Here is a 22,853-nt window from a genome sequence, read left to right as displayed (position 1 = left end):
AATAAAATTCATGATAAAACTATAATGATTTTCCTGGTTGCACAGTTGTACTTTGTGACTATATAGGACACCACTTATAGAAACAAGTTATTTATAATCACGCTATCTTTTATCCACCCAGATGAGGATGGGTTCCCTTTTGAGTCTGGTTCCTCTCAAGGTTTCTTCCTCATGTTGCCTAAGTTTTTCCTTGCCACTGTCATCACAGGCTTGCTCATCAGGAATAAATAAATTTATTAGGGATAAAATTAGCTCATATGTTTAAAGTCTTTAATTTTATCTAAAACTGCTTACATTAAAAGCACTATACAATTAACTTGATTTGACTTGATTAGGGGCGGCACGGTGGTGTAGTGGTTAGCGCTATCGCCTCACAGCAAGAAGGTCCTGGGTTCAGGGGCCGGCGAGGGCCTTTCTGTGCGGAGTTTGCATGTTCTCCCCGTGTCCGCGTGGGTTTCCTCCGGGTGCTCCATTTTCCCCCACAGTCCAAAGACATGCAGGTTAGGTTAACTGGTGACTCTAAATTGACCGTAGGTGTGAATGTGAGTGTGAATGGTTGTCTGTGTCTATGTGTCAGCCCTGTGATGACACATACCCCGCCTTTCGCCTGTAGTCAGCTGGGATAGGCTCCAGCTTGCCTGCGACCCTGTAGAAGGATAAAGGGGCTAGAGATAATGAGATGAGATGAGATGAGATGACTTGATTAGTCAGTAAATTCCATACAGCAGCCTAATCACTGTTTTTCATGATATTTTGGAGTTCAAGATGTAAATTTTCAGTTTGATAACTCTCATAGCATTTTCTCTCCTAACCTTTTCTCTCAGAACAACTAAGTAGCATTAAATCATATTTCTGTTTCAGATTGTAGCTTAGTATGGGTGGCACAGTGGCGCTGTGGGTAACATTGCTGCCTCCAAGATCCTGGGTTTGATCCTGAGCTGAGGTTACTGTCTGTTTGTGTAGATCAAATATTTGCCCTGTGTTCAAAAGGGTTTCCTTCCACTATCCAAAATATGCAGGCATGAGGACCTGCTGTGCTAAATTGCCCCAAGGTGTGAATGAGTGTATGAATGGTGCCCTGTGATGAACTGGTGTCCCGTCTGGATGATGATGATGATGATGATGGAAACCATTACATAGAGATCATAACATTTGTGATAGACTCCATGTCGATTCCATCATTGTCAGTTTCCAACCACGGCACAGCTCATGGCTGAATATTTTTGTTGGTGGACTGTTTCTCAACCCAACAGTGACTGTGAAGTTTTTAAAAACCCTCAGCCATGCTATTGCCCATGATACACTCATACCAGCACCTACGTCACTGTTAATGTTGATCTGGTGCAAATTATATCTGCCTCACAAACTGGGCACCAGATGGACACAGGAATATAGTCATGATATGGATACCTAAAGTCCTTATATATATATATATATATATATATATATATATATATATATATATATATATATACTGATTCTAAAGTGTTTATTCCTGACCAATCTCTCTCTTTCTCTAGCAGTGTGCTGAAAGCGCCCACCTCTGGTCATATGAAAAGGAGGAGGAGGGGCACAGACAGACTAAAAGCGTGATGATCCTGTGCTCCAGAATGTAAAACACACCCGTGAAGGGATACAGAGAGGCTACAGTGTAGCAAAGTGTGTTTTATTATCACTAACCCAATCCAATTCCTTGCAGACTTTCTTTAAATCACCGGCAGCGCGGCCGCATTGGACGCTCTACTTTTTGTTGTTGTTTTTGTTATTGTTATTGACTGAATCAGGGCGGGCGATTCAGCCATCAGCTCCGTGTGTGTCTGTGTTTTTTGTTTTGTTGCTGTATTAAAGCTGTAATAAGCGAAGAGATGGCGTGTGTGAGCGGTCTGCTGGCCACCGTGGTGTTGCTGATCCTCTGTCGGATGGAGGAAATAGCAGAAGCGTGCAGCTGCTCCCCTGTGCATCCTCAACTGGCGTTCTGTAATTCCGACATCGGTAAGTGGGATAGAAAGAGAAAATGGAGAGGGGATGTAAGGAAAAGACCTGACACGGACCTCACTGCTAAGAGCAATGGTTACTCCTGGCAATGCGGAAAGCAGTAGGTCTTCTCTTGGGTGTTTTGTATGTGCATGATGATGACTTTACTCTTACTGGGTACTGAGTCGATATTTCATATTACTGTGGATGTACCACAAGTAATAAGTTCAAGTAAATTCACTCTTTTTACAAAGGAAATAAATGACCTTCTCGTTCATTTTGAAGCAGTCTGGTTGATTACGTATTTAAGCGCTCTGATCAAAACTTGGCTCATCATACACATTCATTCTTAGAAAGAAAGAAAACCAAGTTGCTCCAAGGTTCTTTGGAAAGGTGCTGGTTGTAGCTTTCTTTAAAGGCTGTTTCCTTAAATGAATAGCATTTGTTACAGGGTTCTACACAGAACCTATATGGGTTACCCCAGGACAAACCGAATAACGTTTTAAGGTGATAAGATAAGATAGCCTTTTATTATCCCACAAGGGGAAATTTACATTGTTACAGCAGCAAAATGTATAAAGAGAAAAAGATAAGGCAGTGAAGTAGTGCAAAAGTACTCTCTCTCATTATCTCATCTCATCTCATTATCTCTAGCCGCTTTATCCTTCTACAGGGTCGCAGGCAAGCTGGAGCCTATCCCAGCTGACTACGGGCGAAAGGCGGGGTACACCCTGGACAAGTCGCCAGGTCATCACAGGGCTGACACATAGACACAGACAACCATTCACACTCACATTCACACCTACGGTCAATTTAGAGTCACCAGTTAACCTAACCTGCATGTCTTTGGACTGTGGGAGAAACCGGAGCACCCGGAGGAAACCCACGCGGACACGGGGAGAACATGCAAACTCCGCACAGAAAGGCCCTCGCCGGCCACGGGGCTCGAACCCGGACCTTCTTGCTGTGAGGCGACAGCGCTAACCACTACACCACCGTGCCGCCCTGCAAAAGTACTAAGTATACAAAAAAGGATATATATATATGTGTATATATAAAAGAAATAAACTACAAATTTAGAGATAAAAAATTAACAAATTTACATAAATTAACAGGTTTGCTGATATATAGTTAACATAAGTGTATTACAAAGGTGGTATTGCATGTGTAAGTATTGCACAGGTATTATTACCAGTATTACCCAGGTAGTATTGCACAAGTAAGTAGGTATACTGTACAAGGGCCATTTTAACCATGTGTAGCTAGCAGTTCTCTGTAGGAGGAAAAGTTGCAACTCTTATTTCAAAAAGTCCTATAGTCCGATGGCTTATCAGACAAGTCCTATGAAAACACTTGCAGAGAACTTTGGAGCAAGAAGCACTACCCAGTAAATCCAGTAGACTCGTAACTCATAAGGTCCTTTGTTTTAATTATCACCGGTTTGGTACTGTATGTGTTGAATATGGAGGGTTTATGTGCTATTTGGTTATAATACATTTTCAGGTATTATGGGTCTCTGCTGTCTCGACTCTTCTTTGTTACCAACCCTCAATAGTCTTGTATACAGGCAGCCATTATTTTGACTCCTCGTATATCTGAGCCTGCAGCCCACATAAGGCTAGATGATGTTTTGGAGGTCTGCAAATGGGACAGTGTAAAAATACATGTCTCCAAAATAAATTAACTGAAAGTCCTTTTCTATTCATAGGCTTTGTCATTTCTACCCATTCCCTCCCTAAAAAAAAAAGCTCTAGTATCAAAAGTATCATCAGTTCTCAATGACACCTTCATATTGCTCTTGACGAATGTTGCTCTTATTCAATTGTGTATATGGGATTTAGCATATGATTAATGTAATTTTCTTTCCGGAGAATTTGTTAAAATAAATACCTGATATGCAGGTGGTGATACTGCATGTTTAGTTTATGGGTCTGTTGTGTTAGTAGCATCACAGTTGAAGCTGAAAAAGATTCAGTTTGCATAGCAGCCTGAAACCAGCACCCAAACAGTATGACACATTCACAGCATGCTGCTGGTCTGTTTACTCATACTGTCTAGTTGCAGGCTATCGATTCATCATTGGTCACAAATGTGTAATGTTATTGTTAAGTATTGCCTCAATATGGGCAATAACAAGAACTATGTGTCTTCATGAATGACAAGCAATCACATAAGGCATAGGCTAATGTATAAATGTATGTGTTATAGTGCAGTGGGGGATGGGGGGTAAATGAAGTAGAGTAGTCTTGTACCCAAATCCCACATTTTCCCTCTTTCTCTGGATGCTGACGACTGTTTTCTGAGCTGAAAGGTACTGCTCATAAAGCCTGAAAAATTGCAGGAATGTTTTATGTCCCACTGGGGCTTTCCCACCAGTCTCATGCTTAATTCATTGGGACAGTATGTCCAGAGACTTGATACTACAAGCAGCTGAAACAGGATCCAAGCTTTGCTGTGAACTGGTGAAATAACATGAGGGAAACGCAGACAGCCAGGCTTTCTCAGATGGTGTTTTTATAGGGCTCATTTGGTGTAGTTTGATTAGTGCCACACCCCTCTTATTAAAGGAAGTGGAATCGTCTGAGAGTTTCTGACATCTGGCTGACAGTTTTGGATGTGCCTGAGAGGAAAAAGCTATGAAAGTCAAGGAGCTTTCAGAAATATGCAAGGCATTCTTCAAATGGTGAGAATGGCCTTCTCTCTCTCTGCTCCAGCTTTGCCTCAGCTTACTGGCACTAAACCTGGAGTTTTTGGGTCAACATAGCGAGTTTTTTTTTTTTTCTTCCTCCAACTATTTGTGAACAGTTACCTTTAAGGCCTCTTCTATGAGGGTTGCTAATTTCATGATTTTGGACAGCAGGCAACAAACAGCAGTGCTAGGTTTCATATTTTACAAGAGTATAAAGGCTTGCCTCATTAATATCCCATTAATCTACCTTCTGATGTCATTCAGTTTTGTTGCCAATATTCCTGCCAGTCTGACCTCAGTGTTCATGAACCCTGTGGAGTAACCGGTCAGAACGCTCTTGCAAACCACTACAGCCTTATTAACTTTTGATTCTTCTTCAAATGAAACCCACTAAAAAACAACAATGTATTTTAATGGGTTCCATTATTTGCCTTACAATTCATGGTTAGTGTGTCATAGAAAACAGGCAAGGGGGCTAAATGGTGACTAGTGTTTTTTTTTTTTTTAATTCCAAGTTTTATTGAGAGCAGTATACACTCTTGTACCTCTAGGTTATTATTTCTGCATGAACTGATAACTTTTTTTATCAGTGATGTAGTTGTTGTTAGGCATCATTGACCTTTTCCTTACATACATAAATAAATGGACAAAATTAGAAAAGCCCCCTTTCTACAGAATTTGGTCAGAAATTGTAGTTTACCTGGCCCTATTGTTTACACTGGAAGGGCACATATGACCACTGTTTTTGAAGCAAACTGATTTTTGCTGATCAAGGTCTAAACAAGTTAGCAAGTTGTTTGAATCATATTCTGGCTCTTCCCCTTTGGCAAGAAGTAACTAATCATTCAGCTGAATCACATCTCAAGTAAAAATATGTATTTAGCAATGCTACAGATTCAAATTAAAATGCTAGATGTTCTGAGTCAGAAATGCATATTCTGCTGAGTCACTGCTAATATAATTGGTTGCCTTTTTTAATGTGTTTTTAGTTTTGTTAACTCTATCATCAGTAAACCATGTACTGTGATTACTTCTAAATGTCTTAAGATGTGAAGTAGCAAAGACAGAACTAAAAGCCCAATGTTGATTTTTTTTTTGACCACTCCATCTTACTTTAAGCATTTTTGTAGATCAATGCCAAACATCTAATCAGGACTGGCAATAGGAGATGGAAAAATGGCAACGAAGCAGCTAATTATTAAATGGAAAATACTGAAATGTTTATGTCTACATTCTACAATTGGAATCACACTGGTTTCAGTCGCTTTGTACAAGCAATGAATTTCCTTGAACACAGTGTGCTAGACATGGTGTTGTGGTGTGCACCAGATGAACATGAACTTCCTAAACATTCACAAGACTGTGTGACTTTGTGCAAACAACTGAAAACCTGTTTTACCCCTTGCAGATTTTGTGGATCTGTTTGTTAGTTTCACTACTTTTTTTTTTTTTTGAGTATGTACAACCTCGATTCCAAAAAAAGTCAGACACTGTGTAAAACTTAAATAAAAACAGAATGCAATGATTTGCAAATTCTTTCCAACCTATATTCAACTGAATACAATACAAAGGCAAGATAGTTAATGTTCAAACTGATAAACTTGATTGTTTTTTGTAAATATACATTCATTCTGAATATTGTTGTCTGCAGCATATTCCAAAAAAGTTTGGACAGGGACAGCAAAAGACTGGGAAAGTTGTGGAATGCTCAAAAAAACACCTGTTTGGAGCATTCTACAGGCAAACAGGTTAACTGGTAATTAGAAAGACTTGATCGTTCACAAGCAAGGATGGGGCGAGGTTCACCACTTTGTGGAAAAACTGCGTGGGCCAAAAAGGAACATTGAATGCCCGTGACCTTTACTCCATCAGGCAGTATTCCATTAAAATCTGATATGATTGTACAACAGATATTACTACATGGGCTTGGAAACAGTTTGGAAAACTGTTGTTGGTAAACACAGTTAATTGCTGCATTTACCATGCAAAGCAAAAGCCATCAACAACATCCAGAAACAAGCTCATCTAAGATAGTGACACAAAGTGCACTGTGGTCTGACGAGTCCACATTTCGAATTCTTTTTGTATCATGGCTGTTGTGTCCTCTGGGCTAAAGAGGAAAAGGACCTTCCAGATTGTTCCCAGCACAAAGTTCAAAAGCCAGCATCTGTGATGGTATGGGGATGTGTTGGTGTCCATGGTATGGGTAACTTGCATACCTGTGAGGGCGTCATTAATACTGAAAGGTACATAAAGGTTTTGGAGCAACATACAGTGCTCAGCGTAAATGAGTACACCCCCTTTGAAAAGTAACATTTTAAACAATATCTCAATGAACACAAACAATTTCCAAAATGTTGACAAGACAAAGTTTAATATAACATCTGTTTAACTTATAACATGAAAGTAAGGTTAATAATATAACTTAGATTACACATTTTTGTGTAATGACAGCACCAAGTCTTCACCAAGTTATCTAAAGAAGTAGAAAGCCAAACTGGGGTGACTATTTCCCGTGACACAGTACAGTGTACACTGCAGAGGAATGGCATGCATGGATGCCGTCCACGAAAGAAGCCTCTCCTAAAGCCCAGGCACAAAAAAGCCCGCCTAGAGTTTGCCAGGGCCTATACTGACAAAGATGAAGACTACTGGGACTCTATACTCTGGAGTGATGAGACCAAGATAAATGTTTTTGGAACTGATGGCTTCAAAACTGTATGGCATCGCAAAGGTGAGGAATACAAAGAAAAATGCATGGTGCCTACAGTGAAACCTGGTGGTGGCAGTGTCCTTATGTGGGGCTGCATGAGTGCTGCTGGTGTCGGGGAGCTGCCTTTCACTGATGGCATCATGAATTCACAGATGTATTGCTCTATACTGAAAGAGAAGATGCTACCATCACTCCGTGCCCTTGGCCGTTGTGCACTTTTCCAACATGACTAAACACACATCTAAGGCCACTGTTGGATTTCTAAAGAAGAACAGGGTGAAAGTGATTCAGTGGCCAAGTATGTCTCCTGATCTGAACCCAATCGAACACCTATGGGAAATTCTGAAGAGACAAGTTGAGCATCACTCTCCATCCAGCATCCAGTCACTAAAAGAGGTCATTGTTAAAGAATGGAAAAAGATTGATGTTGCAAAATGTCGCCAACTTGTTCATTCCATGCCTAGAAGACTTGGTGCTGTCATTAAAAATCATGGAGGCCATACAAAGTACTAGATGTAGTAGTTTTTGTTGTGGGGTGTACTCATTTTTGCACCACCCTAATTTGAGTAAAACTGAAAAAATGTGTAATCTAAGTTATATTATTAACCTTACTTTCATGTTATAAGTTAAACAGATGTTATATTAAACTTTGTCTTGTCAACATTTTGGAAATTGTTTGTGTTCATTGAGATATTGTTTAAAATGTTACTTTTCAAAGGGGGTGTACTCATTTATGCTGAGCACTGTATGCTGTCATTCAGATGACCTCTTTTTCAGGGATGTCCCTGCTTGGCAAGACAGTGCCAAGCCACATTCTGCACGTTACAACAACGTGGCTTCATAGTGAAAGAGTGCGGGTGCTAAACTGGCCTGCCTGCCTCCCATTGAAAATGTGTGGTGCATTATGAAGCACAAAATACAACAACAGAGACTCCAGACTGTTGAGCAACTGAAGTCGTATATCAAGCAAGAATGGGAAAGAATTTCACTTTCAAAACGTCAACAATTGGTGTCCTCAGTTCCCAAACACTTACTGAGTGTTGTTAAAAGGAAAGGTGATGGAACTTGGTGGTAAACATGCCCGTCCAAACTTTTTTGGAATGTGTTTCAGGCATCAAATTCAGAATGAGTGTATATTTACAAATAAGTTAAAATTAAATATCTTGTCTTTTATATTGTATTTAGTTGAATATAGTTCAAAAAGGATTTGCAAATCATTGCAATCTGTTTTTATTTACATTTTACACAGCGTCCCCGATTCCAAAAAAAGTTGGGATGATATATAAAACATCTCAACTTATCCCAACTTGTATATAAGATGTAGATGGGAAACATGATGCTCTAGATGGACAGTCTTCCTCTCTGTGTACTGTTGCAGATACTGGGGAAGGGATCTTAGACTTTGTCCAAAAAAAAAAACTTGACTCAACTTACTGTCTTTCCACATCCTTGCTACTCCTCTTTTCTTGTTTTTGCTGGTCATGGACAGTCTCCAGCCATCAGTTGTCCTGTCTAGTCATTTTCCATGGTGGTTAACCCCAATGCCATAGAAACCTGCTTGTCTAACCAGCAGATTTTTATTCAGGAGCCATAGTGACAATGCAAATGAAACCATCTAGCTGCTTTCTCACTGTGAGTCATCCTGCAGCTCTTTTTACTCTAGCCAGACATAATCAAACATTTTAGCAGATCTGTCAGACCATCCCCTTTTGTGAAGATGGTACCAAAATATTATAATTAAAACAGCTTTACTTTTTTTTATTTTTGGCAGAAGATGACAGCTTTAACAATGATAAGACAGCTGAAACAACAATGCTAGTGATTCACTCACAAAGTCAGCTTTGATGGTATAAAGACTGAAGGATTTTTTGTGTATTTTATTTTACAGAATCACTTAAAGGGCAGGACAAGTCACAAATATTGTTCGTAAAAAAATTGCAATATTTTATTAGCAATCTATTATTGAACATGCAAGCCAACAAAATATTCCCTTTTAGTTTTCTAGATTTTAGGGCAATTCATGCTTCATTCAGATTAATCACGCTTTTGACCTGTGATCACACTAAAAGGCAGTGAACTAATCATCTAATTCATTTAGATTTCAATTTAGGTCAAATTCAGAACAGCACAAATAATGTACAAAGTGAGAAATAATCTATTGCCAAAAAATATACAAGGAATGTTTAGTGAGAGAGAGGGGGGATATAATCTAAAGGGAGACCTAAATTTTAAAAAACCAAAGGTTCGAACAAATATGAAAAACATGTGCGTATTGAGCTGTGGGGTGACTTTATGGAACAGACTGGAGACAGAAATAAAACAAAGTGCAAATATAAATCTGTTTAAAAAAAGGTACAAAAAATATTTTTAAACAAGTATATAGAAGAGGAAGTATGTTAACAGAGGATGATGAGGGATAAATAGAATAGGGTTGATTGTTATATTAGAACTAACTTAGTATATGGTATATATGGTATATATTTATTTATAGGGATAGTTTATATATTTATATTTACAGGGATAGGTATGTAGTAGACATTTATTTTTGTAATTATATATTTATATAGATATTTATGAAGTGTATATGTGGTATATAGTATATATATATTTTTGTAGTTATATATTTATATAGATATTTATGAAGTGTATATATGGTATGTAGTATATATTTATTTATTTTTGTAATTAAATATTTATATAGATATTTATGAAGGGGCGGCACGGTGGTGTAGTGGTTAGCGCTGTCGCCTCACAGCAAGAAGGTCCTGGGTTCGAGCCCCGGGGCCGGCGAGGGCCTTTCTGTGTGGAGTTTGCATGTTCTCCCCGTGTCCGCGTGGGTTTCCTCCGGGTGCTCCGGTTTCCCCCACAGTCCAAAGACATGCAGGTTAGGTTAACTGGTGACTCTAAATTGACAGTAGGTGTGAATGTGAGTGTGAATGGTTGTCTGTGTCCATGTGTCAGCCCTGTGATGACCTGGCGACTTGTCCAGGGTGTACCCCGCCTCTCGCCCGTAGTCAGCTGGGATAGGCTCCAGCTTGCCTGCGACCCTGTAGAAGGATAAAGCGGCTAGAGGAGATGAGATGAGATATTTATGAAGTGTATATATATGGTATGTAGTATATATTTATTCTTGTAATTATATATTTATATAGATATTCATGAAGTGTATATATGGTATATATTTTTATAGGTGTATTAATGTAGTTTGGATTTCGGGATAGTTAAAAAGGGGTGGGAAATTAAAAAAGTATTGTACTTCTTCCCACTCCTTTTTCGAACAATGTGCGGTGTTTTGTAATGTCTTAGCTCTTTATGTTATTTATTTTTTTAATTTCTCGTTTTCTTTCTTTTGTATGTACAAATAGTTACATACATTTTTTATACATGTTCGAAATAAAAATAAATTCATTCATTCATTCAATTCATAAACTGAACTGTCATCTAAATACAACCGATCTAGTTGGATTTAGACCTAAAGAGAAAAGACGCATGTCAGTACTAGCAGTTAAAATTCATTTTACTATCAACCTTTCAACAAACCCTATTGTGTTCAAAAATATGCTCGTACAAATGGTAACTGGCTGATCCCACAGTCAGTGTATATTCTGCCTTTGGTTTGTATTAAAGGATTTAAATGTGAGTTAAGCTTGAGTATCTATGGGACAATAAGTGATCCAACCACAAGTAAGGGCTCCAGTGCTGTGACTGGCATTGAGCCAACAAGAATTCACACTGTGAAAAGGGCAAGTACACAGTGCTGAGGAGAGATTGAATTACTGTGCTTTGTTGTGTCATGATGCATGAATGCTTGAATTCAAGAGTCTCAGTAAGATGGAGATTGAGCAGAAGATGCTCAGCCTTGTGACTAGTTAGTGCATAAACTTAAATGTTATATCTGGGTCTAGCACCATCCATTTTTTCTCGTGTTTGCCAAGTTGTTCTTGTGGCTAAATTTTAGAAACAAAATTCCAGTATCTGTTGTACTGGCATATCTACTGTACATAATGACTAGCAATTATTTATGAATTTGCCTTGATCCAAGCTTTACCCACAACATGCCATTCAGAGTCATGCTAAGACGATGCTATTTAATTGGCCTATGCATTATTGCCAAGTGACTTTTTTTTGGTGTCTTAGAGAGGTGGACATAAAGGTAGGAGTGGATAGAGCCATTTGGGGCCCAAAACTTGTCATGATTGCTAAAAGCTATGCAATGGAACAACCTCAGGATGTGGCTAGTCCTCATGGTGGGTATGCTTTCATGGAAACTATGACACTGTGATTATGATATGTGCATATGTAAAAGGATGTGGGTTTTAACATGATTATCAGAAAGCAGGAATATGGGTCAGTCAAAGGAGAGATCGTGTACTGGAGGTGATGGTTGTAACATCAGATGGGGCAGATCTCACTAGGAAATGAAAAAATGTGGTCACAGTGTCAGTCATAGCATGGTCCTGATATTGTGAAGATCTAATACAAAGGCCTTGTCATTTAAAACTCGTAACTTGCATCTGCTGGGGCATTTTGCACTGGCTTTATTTTATTTATTTATTTATTTATTTGCTTTGTCATTGCAGTAGGCGTTTTGCCCACTTACAAGCCTAGTAGTCCCTATGTTTAGACATGTGGGTGTAAAACAGTCTATAACTCTTTCGGCTAGTTAATCCAAATTAATGACTCACTAGTGCAAAAACAGTTCATACTGAGCCTTAAATTGGTAGCAGTTTCCTATGTACAACCTGTACTATTAGCATGTAGCATAGTCCAAGTTGCTAGTCACAAAGTGTTGACCTGCACACACAAAAAAAGTCACTTGGAGGGAACTTTTTGTTCAATTTAAAGAGCCATGATCCCTTCATATTTGTGTCTTTTCCAGCCCATAAAATGAATCCATTATTGTGGAATGATGTCTGTGTGTGAGTGAGTGAAAGAGAGATTTTTTTTCACCGGGTTATTTTGTCTCTGCATGCTATATCCATGGTCTCATATTTTCCATGGTGAGCAAATACCTTCAAAAAACAGCAGCTGTTGCACACCATGGAGTCGTTCTTCCATTCTACTCCCTCCATTGCTCTTCCACCTCTGTATTCCCCCCTCATTGTCATTATCCTTGTCCTTGTCACTTCTCAAATGACCTTTATGTCTTCCATCTCTTTATGTAATATACTGTAGACAGTCTACAATCTAACATACCCCACCAATCTGTGTTCCTTCTTTGTATTTCTCTGAGTTAGTAGTTGACTGTGTTCTTGAATATCCCTCTATTAAAACAAACTGTACTGCCAAAACACATGGCAAATCTTTGCAGCTGGCAAACACTGATGCTGAGGAGGAGACAACCCCAGAATTCAGCAGTAGCTCAGTTGATGTCTTAAAACTTTGTCAACTCCTCTGCTGATCTGGGTTGTTTTGTTATTTATAATATATAACAGTACCAATCAAAATTTTGGACGCCTACTCATCTTTTCTATATTTTGACTATTTTTTACATTGTAGAACAATACTGAAGACATCAAACTATGAAATAACATGTATAGAATTATGTGGTTTAAAAAAAGGTGTTTTTAAAATGTTTCATACCGTAAATCCTCTAATATAGGCCGGGGCCTTTATTTCACTCAAGTGCATCTTGGTCCAGGCCATTATTGGAAGGAGGCCAGAATTAGAGGCAGGCCTCTATTTCTATTTGAGCAAAACAGACTACCAGTGGAATGAATAAAAACGAGATTTTGTGTCTATTTGAACCTATAAAATAGGTTCATTTATTGAAAAAGTACAGTTACCATAACGGTATACAGAACATTATCAACAAATACCGGTAATTCAGACATCCTTTCCAGCAGCTGCAATTTTTCTGCACGGCAATACGAAAAAAAAAAAAGACAACACAGGCTGCAATCTTGGCCAGACCGACTTTGGGGCGCCTGCAGGGTTGACCTGTAAGGTACGCACTAGCGGTGTAATCCCCCCCCCCCCCCCCCCCCCCCCCCCCCCCCAAAAAAAAAAAAACGCTTGCGTGCTGCAGTTTCTATGAAGAGTCGATCTATAGGCTTATACACAAAACAACGATAGAACTTTAACTTGAAATTGAACAATAGCCTTCCATGAACACAGGCTGATATTTGAACAACATATGTGAACTACACACGACAATAAACAATAAACTCTTTATAGCCTCGATTAGAATCTAGTGAACTTGCTCAGCACTACCGCACGCACGACTCTGACACGCACTGTAGCGCAACGTGGGGTACACAGACTCGCTGAAAAACTCCTCGGGTATTTTTCTGAGTTTACCGAAAATCAAGAGTAGAAGGAGCCACCCACCCTCTGTCTGGTTTGAAGCGGTTCTGTAGGACATTGAGCTTTACAGAGTCCGGTGCACATTTTAAGGCATCTGGTTGAAGTTTACCTATGTCTGATAAATCTGATGTCAGTGATAGCGGGCTGACTCGGGGCTCATTAGTAAAGCTATCTGATGGCTCATTTGTCAGCAAGGTGGAGCAACCATCTACTTCTGATCGTAAGGGACATGGGGAGATGTAGGTGTTTTTATATGAAATTCACTGGATGTATGGCTAGTTTCAAACTCGGAGGTAGATGAAGGCAATTCCCTCAAAGGAACTGAGCTAGCATCCAGCTGCAGCGCACTGCTGCTCGGTTGCGGAGGAGTGGAAGCTGCCGGTGCCGTGTTACTGGCTGATACTGGAGAGGACTGGCAAGCAGATGACACCCCTGGATCACTGCTTTTGGACTTTTTCGTAAAAGTCTGAAACAAGCTCGTTTGTTTCAGGGTTCGTTTACTCATTTTTGACTCGCTTCTCAATAAATTCTCGCACAAGCTCTGACTACTGACGATTGTCTGTCTCCGTTTCTCAAAACTGGAGAGAATCTCAGTGGTGCAAGAAAAGTATATCTGCATTGACCAATGAGCTTTCTTGGTCACGCACACCCCGCCCACTCCTGAAGCACACAAATGCGCCGGCACACACACGTCTCTCTCTCTCTCTCTCAAATTATGTTGCATTGCCAAAGCATTCAGGTAACAATTATAATTAAAAAATATATATATCTCTCTCTCCCAGGCGGCACGGTGGTGTAGTGGTTAGCGCTGTCGCCTCACAGCAAGAAGGTCCTGGGTTCGAGCCCCGGGGCCGGCGAGGGCCTTTCTGTGCGGAGTTTGCATGTTCTCCCCGTGTCCGCGTGGGTTTCCTCCGGGTGCTCCGGTTTCCCCCACAGTCCAAAGACATGCAGGTTAGGTTAACTGGTGACTCTAAATTGACCGTAGGTGTAAATGTGAGTGTGAATGGTTGTCTGTGTCTATGTGTCAGCCCTGTGATGACCTGGCGACTTGTCCAGGTTGTACCCCGCCTTTCGCCCGTAGTCAGCTGGGATAGGCTCCAGCTTGCCTGCGACCCTGTAGAAGGATAAAGCGGCTAGAGATAATGAGATGAGATGAGATATATCTCTCCCCAAGGTACGCCTAGTGCGTACGGCCATACGCCTGGCGGCGCCACTGATCACAATTGTCTTTCAGATCGGAACGATTGTGTAAGGCCACTATGATCTCAGAAACATCATTGGTTATAGCCCCGGCCTGTATTAGAGTCCGGCCATTATTTACCTCCTCCGACAGCGAGACCGGCCAATATAGAGTCCCGGCCAGTAATGGAATACAGGCCAGTATTAGAGGATTTACTGTATTTAAGATTCTTCAAAGTAGCCTCAGTTTTCCTTGACACTCTGCATACTACTGGCATTATCTTAACCAGATTCATGAGGTAGTCACCAGGAATGCATTTCAATTAACAGGTATGCCTTGTCAAAAGGTAATTAGTGCAATTTCTTGCCTTCTTAATGCATTTGAGATCAAATAGTAAACAGTAAATAATAAAAACACAGTAAATAGCCCTTTTCCACAACTGTAGTAATCCATATTATGTCAAGAACCGCTCAACAAAGTAAAAAAAAAAAAACAGCATCCATCATTACTTTAAGACATGAAGTGTCTTTTAATTAATAAAAATAAAGAAAAATCAATGAATTAGGTGTGTCCAAACCTTTGACTGGTACTGTAAGACTGGAAGAGGCCTGTAATTTGGGCAAACAGTCATTAGGACGTTAATGCAGGTGGTTCACTTTATCCAGAGGAATTTAACCAGGAAGTCCTCTGTTGTTGGTTATATTGTCCTCTTATGTATCACCTATTTTCCAGTGAAAGCATTCACCAAAAACCATAGCATGTGTCCAAATAAATACAGAATTGCATATGTATGATTAGCACCTTGATTCCTATCCTGGGTTGCCACTTTTTTCTAAAACTTTTGTTTCAAACACTCTTATATAGAGCAATTTTTTTTTCACTGCTGGTAATGCTGTTTTTGGCATTCTGGTCAAAGCTACAGATGAACAATCAGTAGGTATTTGTCTACTTGAGGTTTGGCTTTCTTTTTGAAAAGATTGTCACTTTTGTGTGTATGTGTGAGAGAGGTTGCTGATCATCAATATTTAACCAACACAGGTTATTACCCAACAAAAACCCTATCTTCTGATTTCAGAAATTACTTGCTTGACCACATTAAACAAAATATTAAGCATTGCACTCTAAAAAAGGTAGTATGCTTTTTGTTATTCGCATTTAAAACTGTCAAAGCCACAAAATCAAACATTACCCTGACACATACAAACTCACACACGCGCGCGCACACACGTACTCCAAGTTTAAAAGAGTGTGTGTAGGTGCATGTGTCTAATATAAGGAGTTGCGTTATTGTTTATATTCGTGTGAGTCCTGTGTTCTCATCACTGTTGTTCACAGGCTTCCTTATACATCAACCTGAATGTGTTGATGTTACAGAGGGTGGTACTGGGAACCTTTAGTTGCTTGACTGTAACAATATGCTACTATTCCATACTTCTACAAACAGCTTTCTGACAACTATGAAGGAGACTTAGAAAAAATAAAGAGAGAGATATAAAAAGCAAAAGAACTGAGGAGTCAGCGGAAGGTTGCCATGTGTCAGCTCCTCGTGTGCAGGCTTCTCTCCCACATGTTGGCTGATCTGACAAAGAGAGCTTAAGACAGCAGGGCAGCTGCAAACACTCAGCTTGCAGGAAATGGGATTTGGGATGGGGGCATGACTCTTTGTGAGAGAAATCAGTCACTGCTGTTTAGGCAAGGCCTCAGCGAGATGGCAACTCCCTTACAGAAAGCCAAGAGACAAAAAGAGTCATGTGCGCTGTGATTATATGACCAACCTAAAATAACACTTTGTGGTCACACATGTGCTTTTTATTTAAATAGTCATATTAGGCAGGTGTAAATGTATTAATTAATCATTCATTCATTCATCTTCAATAACTGCTTTATCCTGATCAGGATCACATTGGATCCTGAGCCTCTGGGGGGAAAACTGGGTGTGAGGCGAGATACGCTCTGAATGGCATCATGCAGATACACATTCACAAATTCATCCCTATAAATATGGGAATCAGGATATTAATAGTAGGGTTTTAGCTAAGTTAATAATTTGCCTTTTTCCTGTTACAGTAATCAGAGCAAAGGTGGTAGGAGGAAAAGAGGTCAGTGCTGGGAACGATATTTATGGCAACCCTATCAAGAGGATCCAGTATGACATCAAGCAGATTAAGGTAAGGAGAGAACAATGGTTTGTCAGATTCTTAAGGGTACACAAATATTTATCTTAATTCATAAACCTGTTTACATTTTTTTTCTTTTTTCCTTCCAGATGTTCAAAGGACCAGACCAACCCATTGAAGTGATCTTTACTGCACCTTCCTCAGCTGTGTGTGGGGTAACCATGGACACCAATGGAAAGAAAGAGTACCTCATCTCAGGTAGAGTGTGTGAAATTCAGTGGTGTGCAGTGTTTTGTGAAGGCGAGTATATCATTTCAGGATGTTTAACGAGAAACCCAAACCACAGGGTGCTATTAGTCCCTGAGTGGCAGCAGAGCACTGTGGGACATCCAGAACTTGTGTTTGGTGGTTAAAAGTGGCAGCAACTGGCTGAATGATATACAATATTAGATTTATATTTGGATTTGATTGCTCTCATCTGTGAACTGAATGAGCTGCTGATCAAATAGCAGAGAAAATGAAAGGTCATGAAAGTATGAAGACAGACATCTTCTGGTTTCTCCATTTCAGACTGATTCAGCATAGCCCAAATTACAGAGTGGACGAGGCAGAGGGCTGCACAAGGTAGCAATTGCCTTGTAAAGCTGAAGGTTTAAGGAAGGAGGGGGTACCATAATGAGAGAAACTGGGCTTGTAGCTGACAGCAACTGCTGAGGTTGTGATTTCAAAGCATACCATACTTAATGTGCAAATACAGCATGTAGGGGGAAAAAGCTATATGAAGAAAATGTAGAAGTCATGGTACACAAGGAAAGAGCATGTTTCATTTCTGATCAGCTGATATTTGGCTTAATAGATGATTTCATGAATCTTACATTTCAACAGAGGGGTTCTGAAAATCCCGATTTTTGTTGGGTAGCCAAGATGGAGCTTTTGGTCTTACTGACTGATCCTCTATTATTCAAACACACAGGCCGAGGGCAGTGAGCGGGACACCCATATAGTAGGTAGCTGTATATATACTTGTGCCTAATGTGTATACACTAATATGGGCTAACAATTTGTCGTTAAATTCTAAGATAGCTAGTCATCTCATCTCATCTCATTATCCCTAGCCGCTTTATCCTGTTCTACAGGGTCGCAAGCAAGCTGGAGCCTATCCCAGCTGACTACGGGCGAAAGGCGGGGTACACCCTGGACAAGTTGCCAGGTCATCACAGGGCTGACACATAGACACAGACAACCATTCACACTCACATTCACACCTACGGTCAATTTAGAGTCACCAGTTAACCTAACCTGCATGTCTTTGGACTGTGGGGGAAACCGGAGCACCCGGAGGAAACCCACGCGGACACGGGGAGAACATGCAAACTCCACACAGAAAGGCCATCGCCGGCCACGGGGCTCGAACACGGACCTTCTTGCTGTGAGGCGACAACGCTAACCACTACACCACCGTGCCGCCATAGCTAGTCATATTTTAATCAATTAATAGCATAATTCAATGATGCCATGAACTTTTCTTATAGCTTTTTTTTTAAGCCTTGTTCTCAGGCATTGATCAAATACTTTGTCATTTATGCGTATTGAACAACTGATGAAATGAGTAACTGGTACGGAAAACATGTTGACATTTTACCTTTTGGCTGTACTCATAAGTTTGTCAGCTGTACACCAGTAATAACAGGCCTCCTTCCACACAATTCTCTTTTTATCTACTGGTCGGTCTGTCTGTCTGTCTGTCTGTCTGTCTGTCTGTCTATCTATCTGTCTATCTATCAACATAATCTTGTTTATGTGTCCTCCATTCCTCTCAAATTCCTCCACCCTGGAGACCGTCCTGGAGTGACTTTATCTTCGTTACAAAGTGTCAACACTGTAGACTCCTTCTGTAAACGTTAAATAAACATCTCTTTAGAAAGCTTCTCTGTATATTAAGTTTAGATTATGTGGAGCATCTGCCATACAAGTCCCTGTAAGCTGTTAATATAGAAACAATAATATTAGAATGAGCAAATTAATATAAACCTGTGATTTACATTATAGCCAAACTACTGTCAGAGCTTCTGCTGTAGAAAATCAAGCAACACCTTTTAACTAATCAGATTTGAGAATTCAACAATGCAAAATGAAAATTTTACAGGCCAGTGTACCTCACACTGATATCTGAGGAACAAGCAAGTTTACAGTTTGCTGCCGACCAGTTATCAGAACGTGTAGCTCTAGCACATAGGCTTTTTTCCCCCCTTTTCCTTTTGTGTCCCATAATTAATAATTTTGCATCCAGTCAGAATTTTAACTTGAGTATTAGTAGACTTGGACTACATAATATAGGATAGCTGACTCTAAAATGGTACAGTTTTTATTCTAAATTAAATAAGGTTTTATCTTTGTTTACTGTGCACTCTTAGGGACAGTTGTTATGTCTATTTTTACAGCTGGTACTTGCTATGTCCACATATTGTTTTGTCTGACGTGCATTTTTCCAGGAAAGGCAGATGGCAATGGGAAGATGCATGTGACTTTGTGTGATCTCATCATGCCCTGGGAGTCCACAAGTGCCACCCAGAAGAAGAGTCTGAGCCAGCGTTACCAGATGGGCTGTGACTGCAAGGTGATCAACATAACAGCTCTGTCTGACACATGGAAAATCTTTATACTTCAGAAGGGTTCAAACTTGTCACAGGTTTTCGCATTATCAACAATTATGTGCTTCATAATCATGATACATTTCAGATTGCATGGTTTGGGATTGTTCAATACTAAACAAAGAGAAATGTAACCGGGAGTAGTAAACTCAGATATTCTTAAACAAGATGATGATGATGATGTGCCCTAAATAGCACACAATTGTCTTTCATTATGGTTAACCTGACTGTTTATTTTTGCTGTGACCAGATCACCCGTTGTGCAGCCTTCCCCTGTGAGATCAGCAGCCCTGAGGAGTGCTTGTGGACGGACTGGGTGACGGAGAAGCTCATTCATGGACGCCAGTCTGAACACTACTCCTGCATCAAGAGAGGAGATGGTTCGTGTGCTTGGTACCGTGGAAGTGCTCCACCAAAGAAGGAGTTCCTGGACAACGAGGACCCATAATAAATGCATGTACATTTCTATACAATGCAGTCTTTAAAATAACCTGTATTAAAGATGTTACATAAGTCAGAACAAACAAAAACTGCACCAAACAAAGTTTAGATTAGATTTACAGTTTAATTAGATATCAGAATGTAGGTCAGTGCAACTGCTCAAAAAGCTTGTACTCTGTGTCATCACCATTACATGATGGATAACGCTAATATATGAATACTTTCTGCCCCAAAAGCGCTTAAGGGTTGTTTTGCTTTAAATGACCGAAATGGCCTTTCAGTCTGCAAACTTGTGCAGACTCACAGCTCATTTCACACTTTTAATTTCTTGGGGGGGTTTCCCTCCACAAATACAGAGTTTTCAAGCGTTACTCTTGCAAATGTAGTTTCCCAAAACTATGCTAATTGGTCGAGTCAAATACTTGGTGAGGCAGGACTTCCCAGAGAGTTAAAACATTTGACTGAGATCAAATGAAAAGCATTGAAATGGGCATGCATGGGTTGTTAGAAAATTTGAGACTAAAGTCATTCTGCATTGATTTGTGAGGGACAAAGAAGCTTATAGTTTGCTGCTGACTAAATTTAAGAATGTTTGTGCAAGGGGACAAGTTGTTTCTCAGAAATCCTACCTGTATTGTGTTTGCTTTTAACCACAAAATCCAAGCATCCCTGTTAGGGAAAATAAAGGACTGATAATGCAATACCATATAATCAGTTGACACTACTTGTCACAATATTATTAGTTTCTTTCTGATTTGATATATGGTATTGTGTAACAGTAAGAAGTCAGCTTACATGGTGTTTTCATTTCTGTTATTTACTTGTTGGATATTAACTGATTCTGTCTATACCTCTATCTCCCTTTAACATTCTTTCCTTTGCAATATTTTGTCTGTGCTATTTTTATAATGTTAGATATCTGCCTTTTTACAAATAATTTCTCTGAAATCACTCTTGATCCTTATTGAACTTTTTATTGCACTTCGTAGGAACCGCTACAGAACTGAAGCCTCTTTTCAGGTTTTGTAAGTCTTCTCGCTGTCTATAGAATGCCATTTAATGCCTTTTTTATGCTTATTTGCAAATGACTTTGTGGTGTTCATGTGGGACATAAGATACTGAGGTTTCATTAACAAATGCTTGATAAGAATTTTCTAGCCTTGGACTATCATGTGCCATCAGGGTCTCTGCATACTGTATGTTAGTTGATGTGCCACTAGAACATTTAATGAAGTACAGCTACGCAAGACTAGTTGCCATGGTAATGGGTACACCCCAGTTTTGCCCTTCAGTTATCAGACTGATTTGATTAACATTTGAATAACAGGCACTTCTTCTGCATTGGGGAGAAGGATGGTTTCTTCTGTGTTAGCAATAAACACAGTTTATTGGTTGTCTTGAGAGGAAGGCACCGTGAATTATGTTTTTTGTAACCATTCCCTGATTGGGCACTGTTAAGTCATGTGACAGACAGAGCAAGGTGTGAGGGTAGTAGTTGCTAGGCGTTTTGACAGGGTGAAGAACCAGAGCACAATGAGAGACTGAGACAGAAGGAGGGAGGGAGAGCAGGCCATTGTGGAATAGAAAAGAACAATCATTTTCTTTTCTTTTTTTTTCAGTGGGTTGGGATGATTGACGCTTTAATGCTATTGCTATTTTGTGTATTTGTTTAAAGGTATTAAAGCTGTACAAGATTAACATAATGATGGTCTGCCAAACACAAGCAAGCTTTTAGAGGGCTGTTGCTCAAATTGATGTCTATTCTAGTTTGGCAAGCTACATTTTTTTTTCTTTTCTTTAATAAGGCTGACAATGTTGAAACATAATTTGCTAAACAACTTACAGTGCTGTTACAGAAGCTGTGCTTTAAATTAAAAAGCTTTATCACCTAATGGTTTTTCTTTTGACCTTTTTATATATCTTGCCATGAACATGCTTGACCATCTATAAATACTTACAGGAATCTAATGTAAGGTTAGTGTTGGTAGTGTTTAATATGCATCATGCTATATCTACATTACAGCTTTGTATTAAATGTAATGAAATATAAACAGCATAATTTAAATGTTTGTTGTTGCCATGTTTCTACATTTTACTGTCACTAGCTTTATTTTGATTTTTTTTACCAGCCTTTGTCTTTTTCTTTAAAGATTTGCTGAAAGTACAGTAACGCAGGACCTCTTATGTGTTAACCACATGAGAGAGCAGTTGTATGATGAGAACCAGACTATGCATGTCTTTGATGCTTTGTGTAATTTCCTATGTGGATGTTCACTTGTTGGGCAAATTTACAGTATTATCAGAAATAAAACTGTTGATCATTAGGCTGTCTGGCAGATTCTTCAGTTAGTCATACGTTTTTGGCTAGAAATGTGTGAGAACTTTGCTGATGTCTGATGTCTGCATGTCAGCTTTATTACAGATAGTAAACAGGCCAGAGCAGCATGAAGTCTGTAGCTTACTCTTAACCAATACAAAGTACACACCAGAGTCCCACCCTCTGATCCCCTAAACCAGCTCTTCCCAACCTCAAACATCCAGAAGCACAACGCAAATACTGGTCTAATAGCAGCTCTCATGTTTCCTACCAGAAACAGATTTCCACATTATTTTCAAGGCGTTCCTCCGTGGTGTGAAGGTTTGCTTTAAAAGCTATTTTCTTTTCATTCTCGACAACAGCAGAAGCCCATCACCTATCAACATGACTGGAAATGAAACACTTCCCTCTAGTGGCCAGAGCACAACACTGCAAGTACCACAAGCTCGAATTAACAACTCTATA

The 22,853-nt window shown here is 39.7% G+C and overlaps 1 protein-coding gene across 1 annotated transcript; it reads left to right on the top strand.

Annotated features, from left to right (window-relative positions):
• The first annotated feature begins 1,585 nt into the window (after nt 1-1,585).
• On the top strand, nt 1,586-22,395 carry timp2a (TIMP metallopeptidase inhibitor 2a). Its single transcript, XM_060939993.1, has 5 exons — nt 1,586-1,992; nt 16,930-17,030; nt 17,129-17,237; nt 19,472-19,596; nt 19,881-22,395. The coding sequence occupies exons 1-5, from the start codon at nt 1,866-1,868 to the stop codon at nt 20,076-20,078; spliced, it is 660 nt and encodes a 219-aa protein (XP_060795976.1). The 5' UTR covers nt 1,586-1,865; the 3' UTR covers nt 20,079-22,395.
• The last annotated feature ends 458 nt before the right edge of the window (nt 22,396-22,853 follow it).

The sequence above is a fragment of the Neoarius graeffei genome, chromosome 14, assembly GCF_027579695.1.
Source record: "Neoarius graeffei isolate fNeoGra1 chromosome 14, fNeoGra1.pri, whole genome shotgun sequence".
Taxonomy (NCBI): domain Eukaryota; kingdom Metazoa; phylum Chordata; class Actinopteri; order Siluriformes; family Ariidae; genus Neoarius; species Neoarius graeffei.
The sequence above is the reverse complement of the archived record's forward strand: the minus strand, read 5'-3'. Positions and strand labels throughout refer to the sequence as shown.

Bases quoted from the DNA above. Each gene is read 5' to 3' on its own strand.
- timp2a (XM_060939993.1), top strand. From the start codon at position 1,866: ATGGCGTGTGTGAGCGGTCTGCTGGCCACCGTGGTGTTGCTGATCCTC. The intron at 1,993-16,929 runs GTAAGTGGGATA...TTCCTGTTACAG, and splicing joins GTTCTGTAATTCCGACATCG to TAATCAGAGCAAAGGTGGTA. The intron at 17,238-19,471 runs GTAGAGTGTGTG...GCATTTTTCCAG, and splicing joins GAAAGAGTACCTCATCTCAG to GAAAGGCAGATGGCAATGGG.